The sequence below is a fragment of the Myotis davidii genome, unplaced genomic scaffold (genome assembly GCF_000327345.1).
Source record: "Myotis davidii unplaced genomic scaffold, ASM32734v1 scaffold272, whole genome shotgun sequence".
Classification (NCBI taxonomy): domain Eukaryota; kingdom Metazoa; phylum Chordata; class Mammalia; order Chiroptera; family Vespertilionidae; genus Myotis; species Myotis davidii.
In genome coordinates this window covers 288,660-298,200 of record NW_006283634.1, presented here as the reverse complement: position 1 = coordinate 298,200, position 9,541 = coordinate 288,660, and the positions used below count along the sequence as shown (strand labels likewise).

The 9,541-nt window shown below is 50.6% G+C and overlaps 1 protein-coding gene across 1 annotated transcript in view; it reads left to right on the top strand.

Moving 5' to 3' along the window:
- Positions 1–9,541, top strand: part of CNGB3 (cyclic nucleotide gated channel beta 3) — a 108,604-nt gene that overhangs the window by 10,816 nt on the left and 88,247 nt on the right. Inside the window, exon 3 of the mRNA XM_015565628.1 lies at positions 4,946–5,072. Within this exon, the coding sequence (XP_015421114.1) occupies positions 4,946–5,072 (127 nt within the window). The remainder of the gene's footprint in view (positions 1–4,945; positions 5,073–9,541) is intronic.

Sequence of the window (9,541 nt, the reverse complement as noted above, 5' to 3'; positions counted from 1 at the left end):
CCCCCCTCACTCCCCACACACTGCAGCTGCCCCTACAGCCACGGGCTTCGCTGTTAGACAAGTTTTGTTGTTAGAATGTTTGGGGGTTTGTTCATTCATTTGTTTATAAATCCCATGGATAGACCCTTCTTCTGCCTCTGGAACAGATGAAGAGTCTATTTCCTCTCTATGTGCCAGCCCTTGGAGGGGTTGGCACAACTGGCAGGTCACTGGTTCGCCTTGTCTTTGTAGTTGGGCTGTGAGTCCCCGGACACGGGTGACCCGAGCTCTTGCTGTGCTCTGTCTCTGGGTGCAGGGGTCGCGTGGCACGTCCCCACAAAGAATTCCCACTGCGTTCTGCGGGTCTCAGGGGACCCTCCTGAGTTAGACGCTGTGTGCGTTGCTACAATGTTTGTCAAATTCCTCCAGGTCATCTGACAGGCTACCAAGATATAATAAAGTTCCCAGTGCAATCAGTGTTATAATTAAAATTATTCTAAGAACATTCTATATTCTGGCAGCTACAAAATTAACCACGAGCTGAGTCAGAAATGCAATCTTGGGTGCCAGGAAACGATCATTAATCATACCCTTCTGAAAGCGGTGTCGTTCATCACGCGCTGCAGCGTTCTTCCTGAGGAGGACAGAGGAGGATCACTTACGCACCGGAGCGAGGGAGCGCTCAGGCATGGTCTCAGTTCATTCCTCTGGCGTCTAGCTGCTCGGGCGATGGTGTCTAACACAGGAGTTCTGCTCTGGACAAGCCCACAGTGCCCTTGGCGTTTTAAGAATTAGGAAGTCCGCCAGTGAGAGCCTTGCCCACACCAACCCTTGCAACCAGCAGCGCATTTTCAAGTCTTCTCTTTTAAAACCCATCCCCCAACAGCCAGCTGCACCAGCGCCTAATTCACAGCCCTGTCCCCAAGTGGGTTCTTTCTCTGAACCCCCTTTCCCCACAGTTACTTGGTGCCCCGATGGAATGCGGAGGCGGGACTTCCCCATCACTTTCTTCCTCTGCGAAGCGGGCTGTGTCTCGCCCCGGCCTGAGTCCTTGGGCCCTGCTGCGCGGGCGGGCTGTTTGGAAGTGGATCCCGGGGCCAGGGGAGGCCAGCCTGAGCCAGCGGTGTGGCCGGCAGACTCGGCGCCGCGCCGGATCTTGCACGCTCACTCCCAGCAGCCGCCTCAGACACCGGGATTCTGATCACATACCCGCCCGGGCACACGCTGTAGGGCAGCACTGGGCCAAGCGGGCTGAGGAGGCCCAGGCAGCAGAGAGCACCGTCGGCAGGAGGACACAGAGAGGGCCCTGCGCCCGCGCCTGCGGTTGGGGAGGGCAGTGCAGCAGACGCAGCTCCACTCGGGTGCTGGGAGACACTGGCGTGGGTTTGGCTGCTCTTTCATGAGGCGGACGCTGTAAACAACCTGACCATTTGCCCCCACAAACAGGGAACACGCTGCAGGGAAAGACACCCGTGAAGAGGGCAGGGGATGAGGATTCTGCTGTGTTCAGTCCCCACGGGGATTTTCAAACTTGTTCCGCTGAGTCCAAGAATAGACAGTAACTGGTTTCTCGTATGTCCTTATTGATTTTAGAGAGAGAGGAAGGGAGAGGGAGAGATAGAAACATCAAAGATGAGAGAGAATCATCTATCGGCTGCCTCTGCACAACCCCTATTGGGGACGGAGCCTGAAACCCCAGCATGTGCCTGACCAACTGGGGAATCAAACCGTGACCTCCTGGTTCACAGGTCAGCGTTCAACCCCTGAGCCACGCCGGCAGGTTGGTTTCTCATCTTCCTCAACAAGTGAGGCTCGAGGTTTGTTCTGTGATTAAAATGTTCGTCCACTAGCAGATCAGGCTTATTGATTTCTATGCAGTCCACAGTTGTCCGAACGCAGCAGGGTCATCGTGGCGATGTCTGAGAGGACCCGGAAGGTGTGAGCATCTACCTGGCGTTAGTGTCATGCGGATGTTGTGAGGATGAACAAAACCTCCTCCTTGGAGGGGAAAGGGCGTTCGCAGAGGAGCAGCGGGCAGCAGTGCCTGCCTGGGCTGCAGCCTGTGGCACCTTGGGCCTGCGCTCTCACAGCAGGTGGTCTGGGAGTCTCTGAGAAACTCTGTTATAGCTTCTGCTTGTTTTAGGTTCAGAGGTTTTCATTTGACCCTTTTATTCATATTCCATGTCGTATTTCAACCCATTTTCTTATGGGGGCAGGTGTACCTAGAAAGATACAGAAACCAACCCTGGCCAGAGCTCAGGTGATTGGAGCATCATCCTGTACACTGAAAGCAGACAGGCTGAGCCCCAGTCAGGGCACATACCTAGGCTGTGGATTTGATCCCTGGTAGGGACACGTATGGGAGGCAACCAATGGAAGTTTCTCTCTCACACTGATGTTTCTCTCACTCACTCTCTCTCTCTCCCTTCCTCTCTCTAAAATCAGTGAACATATCCTTGGGTAAGGGTTTAAATAAAGGAAGAAAGGAAGGGAGGGAGGGAGGGAGGGAGGGGAGAGAGAGAGAGAGAGAGAGAGAGAGAGAGGAAGGGAGAAAGGAAGGAAGGAAGGAAGGAAAATATACAAACCCAATGGCTCATAATCCTGCTTTAGTTTAGATCACTTTGAGGAGCTCATATTAAGCCTAGATCCTCTGCATGTGAAACACACATGCACAACATGCAAACACGCATTCACAACATGCAAACACGCATTCACAACATGCAGTGTCAAGGGGCCCAGTCCATGCAGGTCCTGGACATCTGGCCAGAGGTTAGAGCGCTGCTCTTCCATCTTCAGTGTTTGCAGATCACGGAAAAGGCTCTGGCTGTTGCCTTCCGAGGCGGCAGGATGTGGCACAATGCCGGGGATCATAAGTGAGCTTTCTGGTTGGTTAAAGAGAAATGGAAATATGGCTTAACCCAAACACACAGGGAAACAGATCCTTCTCTCTTATTTCTAGCCAGAGCCTCTCATGTTAAAAAGGCTCTTTACTCTGAACTCTGCCCAGGACTGGTCAGCACCCTGCTGACCCCACGTGCTGGACAAGAGGCTCCTGTCCCACCAGCGGGCCGAGTGCGTGCAGAGGCAGCATCGCCTGGGCAGTCCTCAGGCACGACCGCTCCTGCAGCGAGGCTGTTTTGTGCCTGGCAGATGGGGTGTTCGGGGCTTTTCAATTAAACATGAAAAACCACCCTTATTACTGTGTTTCCTAGCTTTGCACCCAAAACTACTGTAATTTCAAAATGAAGGCAGGTAAGAGATGCATACGGAACAAAACTGTCTTGGGAAATCTAGGCTGTCAGCTTTCTTAGTCATTAACTTTTAAAAACTGTAAATGGTGACTCAATTTTATCATTCCCTCTAATCCGGAAATATGCTCCAGAAAAAGTTAACACATTTAAAGATTTTAGATGGATTGTAGAAAGTTTCATATTACAGGACTTGTACACTGAACACTCTTGTAAAGTAAGTCATCACCCCCTCTCTGTAACTTTTGCAAATCCAGATTTTCAATACTGGTTGGGCTTAACTTTTTTAATTATAATGTAACTAGTGGCCCAGTGCACAAAATTCATGCACATTAAAAGGGGATTAGAGGAAATATGTTAATATTGCTATTTGCCCTTTCTCTATAATAGAGGTGTCAGAGATGAAAGAAAATTAATAAAATATATATGAAAATCTTCCTCCTGTCAGAGTCTGGGGCAGGCCTCAGGACCCAGAGTCAAGTCCCCACCCACCCATGGTGCACCTCAAAATCACACAAGACCCAGACCCAGCTGGCCCCACCCCCATTGGGCAAGATCCACACCCTTCCGGCCCCACCCTGCCAAGCCCTGCCAGGTGGGGACATAGCCTCAGGACCCCCATCAAGACCTGCCTTGTGGGGGGTGCAGCCTCAGGTGCTCTGTCAGGCCCCGCTGAGCAGGGGCTCAGCCTTAGGTCCCCCGGCACACCCTCAGGTCCCCCGGCCCAGGGCATTGGGGGCACGGTCTGAGATCCCCCGTCAAGCCCTGCCAGGCAGGGAGGGCACAGCCTCAGGTCCCCCACCCTGGCCCAGCGCCATGCAGCCTAAGGTCCCTGCTGATCGCTTGTCACAGCTCGTTAAGGGAACTCTGCCTCCACTGTGTGCATAGCCCTCTTGTGACAGCATGATGGAGTGAGGGTCAATTTGCATATTACCTCTTTATTATATAGGATACCATAAAATAAGGTCTATAATTTGGACCTTGGTTTCAGTTTTCTAAGCCCAGTACTTCCAATCAAAGAGAAATTCGAAACCTGGGTAATGAGTAACCCTTATGTTGTGCTCATTGTATTCCTTTGCTTCTTCTATATTTTCTTTTTATCTTTAAAATTTTCTCCATAATCCAAATATTTACAGTGAGTTGATTATCCTCTGGGTAAAATGCAACTTAAACTATATTAATTGGGAATTATATTTGTAGATTTAAAGGGAGCATTTCATTTTTTGGAGTGAAATTGAAACCAACACACATTGGTTTGTGTTGCTTCTTCAGAAAAGATGTTGTAGCTAAAGATCAAAGCAAAAGCAAGGTTTGATTGCATTAAAAATTATAATCCAAAATTCTAAAACCATAATGGCACCATTTATGCTTATCTTATTTTTCTGAATTTTATGATGCATTGAATTCAGCCATAAAAATATGAGTACTTTAGCAGAACTGAGAATGACAACGTCTCAGCTTACTAATTTTAAAAAGAAACGTACTCAGTGAACTTTTGTTATATAACCCAGCGACTTTAGGTATATTTTCCGCCAGGCCAAAGGTGGTGTCTGCAGGTCAGCTCCTCCTGCGTAGGGCACCGCTCTATAGCATGGGTGGGGGGAGGCGGTACTGTGAAGCTGCTTCTGGGAAAACAAGCGCATCTTTGTAGCTTATGTTGTTGGACACAGCCACGTCAAGGCTGGCACAGATTCTGTCTACGTTGTTTCCTTCCACAGATAACACCTCCAGGGAGAACTTGCTCAGGGATCAGACCCCGAACCCTCGATCACCACACGCAGCAGAATCGCCCCGAAGCATGGCAGAGCAGAAGGGCACGGGGGCTGAGCAGGGAGGCCTGGTCAGGTGAGCAGTCCTGAGGCACCGGCCCATGTACGGATGCTCCTCAGCCTGCACTGTAGCGCTCACCTGCTCCCCACTGGGGTGGGCCAGGGCGGGGGAGCGTCAGTCAGCAAACTGCAAGGGACTGGCTGGAACCAAAAGGGGGTGTCTGTCCAGCTACTTGTCCCTCGTCAGCCACTCGTGGCCACTAACCAGGGCCTGGGTATCCAGTTGGCTGTCACCAGCTCTCACCCACGAACGTGTTGTGCTCCATGTCTGGGTCATTGGGGTCACCTGGTTGCTAAGCATGAATCTGAAAAGAAGGAACTGAAGAGGCTGCGGGGTTCTTTCCAGGTTCACGAAGAAGTAGCTGTCCCAGTTCTGTAAATGCTTCATTTTCCCGAAGATCGGCCCTTATCCCCTTTCACTGCTGAAGACAGTGTGCACAGCCTCTCCATGTAGTGGCTGGCGGGGGCAATCCCCGTGCCCTGAATGAGTACAGCTCTGTGCACACTCCCCGCCCCTTAATGGGTTGTCACAGGAGACCGCAGTTTCCACATGAATCACTGAGCTCACAGCACAAGCCCCGAGGAGCCCTCGGCTCCCACTGCCCGTGCTCTTCCTGCCGCTGCTCCAGTTGCAACGGCTCAGCTGCAGCTCATCCCCTCACTAGGTTATGAAACAATGGGCGTGGCGCCTCCCACTCACCCAAAGGAGGAGCTGCATTTATTTATTTATATGGAGCAGCGGTTCTCAACCTGTGGGTCGCGATCCCTTTGGCGGTCGAATAACATCAATGATGGGAATCATTGATCGGCTGCCTCCTGCACACCTCCTACTGGTAATTGAGCCTGCAACCCGGGCATGTGCCCTTGACTGTAATCGAACTCAGGACCCTTCAGTCCACAGGCTGATGCTCTATCCACTGAGCCAAACCAGCTAGGGCAGGAGGAGCTGCATTTAAAAAGAAGTTGAAAGCACAGATTCCTCCCCCTCAGCCCTGCTCCTGCTGGCTCTTCTGCGTTGAGCGAATGCTGTGGGGCCCCTGGGAGCTGGCCGCGGGGTGTTGCTGGGTGCTGTGGGGTCCCCTGGGAGCTGGCCGTGCATCAGAGAGAGTGCATTCCCAGTGAGCACGGGTTGGCTGTGTGAGAATAAGCACATGCTCACTCTGCCCCCCCCCCACCCACACACACACACATACACACACGCTGTTTAACAGAAGTTAAACTCCACAGAGAGAAGGTATTCAACTCTGATGTAGCCACGGATCTCACAGCCAGGGAGGTACTGACTCCTTTGTTTCTGTTGCTGTCAGTGTTTGCAGAATGATTTGCAATCTTGTTGGTGGTCATTGCTGTCTCACAGGTCAGCAGCCATGGCACAAACAGGTCAATAGTTTACCTGTAGGAACAAGGTCCCTAGGTCAAGGTCAGACACCAAGGACTCAAGTTCCAGCGGGCTTATTCCTCCCTCCCACCAACACACTCGCCTTTAATGCGCACCTACTCTTCTGAGCCAGTCTCTCTTTCTAGTCTTTATTTTACTGTATTTTTTGTAATAGCCAGTGTTTTTAAAGGCCTGGAGTGGAAGCCATACTAACAGTTTTGGGCTGAAGCCCTCCTCGCTCAGATCCGTTCCCAGGAGGGCACTTCCACTCTTCGGGAAGGTGCCAACGGAAGCCTTCCCATGACCCAGAAAGCGGGTTGGTCAGCACATCTCAGACACAAACGCCCTGGCAGGGTCTGGGAGGCCCGCCTGGTCTGGTCCCATTTTCACTTGGTTCTCCCCCAGCACCAGCTCCTCCCGCCCTCTCCATCCCCTGCTCCAGCCACCCCAGCTGCCTCAGGCCGCCCTACTCCAGAACTGGGTCTTCTCTGGGATAACGGACTTTTCTGCCAGGCAGGTGGCAAAGTGGCCTGAGAGCTGTTGACGAGCTGAGTAGATCCATGTTAGCTTGAAGCTCCTGCTTGCGTGTGAGAGGACTGGCACATCTCCTCAGGATGGGGTGAAGACAAGCTGCGTTGAAGGGGTGACTGGCATGGCACTGGGTCCTTCTGTCCCAGTACTAGAGCCTTGCTGTTTTCATTTCATGGGCATCAGTGGTGCCATAGCTAGAATCCTAGAGGGTTCTAGAATGTGTTGCTAGAAAATGAAACAGCTTCCTATTAAAAGTGTTAGCTCATGGTGCACTGAGTAAAGATCATGTTGGAATTTGTAGTCATTACAAGTCAACACCTCCCCTTGTGCAAGGTCAGGTGTTAAAAAGCTCTTTCTCTGAGAAACACATTAAGCATGTGATTGATTGCATGTGAGTGACTGATGCTCACCTCAATCTTTCGAATTTTGAAAGCGTTAGATTAGATTATTCATAAGTAAAATTTTAAAATAGGTTTCTCATTCTAAATGCATTTACCTCGTCCTCTGGCCTAAGCCCTCTGCTGAGTAGGGATTGTGTGTCAACCTGAGTTTCATGTCCTGGGTTTTGCTGTCTGTGTGTGATGTACCCTGTACTATTCTTGGTCACGCCTTGAGTTTCTGTCACACTCAGAGATGGGCAGAGGCGGGTACCAGAAAACCAACCAGATGGATGGATAGATGAGAGAGAGAGAGAGAGAATAGATAGATAAATAGATAGATAGATAGATAGATAGATAGATGATAGATAGATAGGTAATAGATAAATAAATAGATAGATGCTAAATAGATGATTGACTGACAGATAGATGATAGATAGATAATACATAGATAGATAGATCGATAGATAGATAGATAGATAGGTAGATGATAGATAGATAGATAATAGATAAATAAATAGATAGATGATAAATAGGTTCCACCTTTAAGTAAGATCATGTGATATTTCTCTTTTCTTACTGGCTCATTTCGCTTAGCATAAAGCTCCACAGGTCCATACCTGCTGTTCATAAAGCGTAAGAGATCCTTCTTTTTACAGCTGCATAGTATTCCATGGTGTGGAAAATAAATAAATGATAGATAGATAGATGATAGATAGATAGATAGATAGATAGATAGATAGATAGATAGATAGAATGAGATTTAGTGTAAGCGCCTGGCTCCATGGTTACGGAGGCTGAGAAGTCCCAATGTCTGCAGTGGGGAGTCGAGGCCCGGAGATCCCGGTGCAGCTCCGTGGAGCCTGCGGCCTGAGTGCAGGAGGAAGGACGGTGCAGGTGCAGTGCAGAGGCTGGCAGGTGCGAGACCCGAGAAGAGCCGTGTTCCAGCGGTGAGAAGGCAGGAGAGACCCCATCCCGGCTCCCACAGGCAGGCCCACGACTGGCCTCTCACTTGGAGAGGGTCAGCCTTCCTGTACGGTCACACCGTCGGCTGCTCGGTCGAGGCCCACCCCACCAGAGAGGGCAGTCTGCTTCATTCAGTCTCCAGGTTCCCTGGTGAATCACACCCACAGCCCGCCCCCCGCCCAGACACACCCAGCGATGCTCACACCTGCCGCCCAGTCTCACTGACACATCAGTAACCTGGCACGCATAGGAGCATTGAAACTGCCGGCGGTTTTCCGGTGCTACAGTAGTCTCCCACCCTCTACCCTCCCACCTGGCCGGCAGTGACGATCCCCTAGGGCCAAATATCAACAGTACAATGATTGAAATTTCTTTTGAGAGCCAAATTTTTTAAACTTAAATTATATAGGTAGGTACATTGTTATTAACCTACCTATATAGTTTAAGTACTGTTGATATTTGGCGCCTCCCCCGCACTGCATATCCCGCAGCCGGCCTGTGATGCATCTCCCATCGCCTGACCGACCAAAACCTCCCCACTTCTTCTAATGTCACTTCTTCAAAATAGACTCACCCAGGCCGAAAACCGACTTCTGCACATGGGCCATGAACTTTCAATCGCACTGTACTTGCGCACCCGCACGTGGTATTTTGTGGAAGAGCCACACTCAAGGGGCCAAAGAGCCACACGTGGCTCGTGAGCCACGGTTTGCCAACCACTGCCCTAGACCATGTGTTGGAGAGAATGTGTTTAAACAAGGGAACCGGAGAGCAGGCGCCAGGTAGGGGCTGCAGCTGGACCCGCCGGAGGCCCGGAATGGCTCCCAGGGGCCCCCGACTGTGTGACGTGCAGCACACAGCTCCGGCAGGAGCGGGACTCCCTCTGCCACCCTGAGACCTGCCTGTGGGCGCCAGCCTCAGAATTTGCATTTGCCACACTAAGAACTGTTACAGAAAACCACAAGCAAAAGAGATCGGCAGCAAATCAGGGAAGCTCATCCAGACTTTCTCTGGGGATTGGTCATTTATTTTGGGACTGATAACAGGCACTTAAATTGTGTTTTACTTTAAGCTACTTTAAGACTGTCACTGACTCAGTAAATTGTATTATGTTGCTGCCACTATTGTTTTCCTCTTCAAAATCCAATTCCAGAGGCACAGTGCACTTAATCACTAGCAGAGATCCTGGTACTCCATACAGTGTGATCTGAAGGGCCATCTCTATTTCAAAAA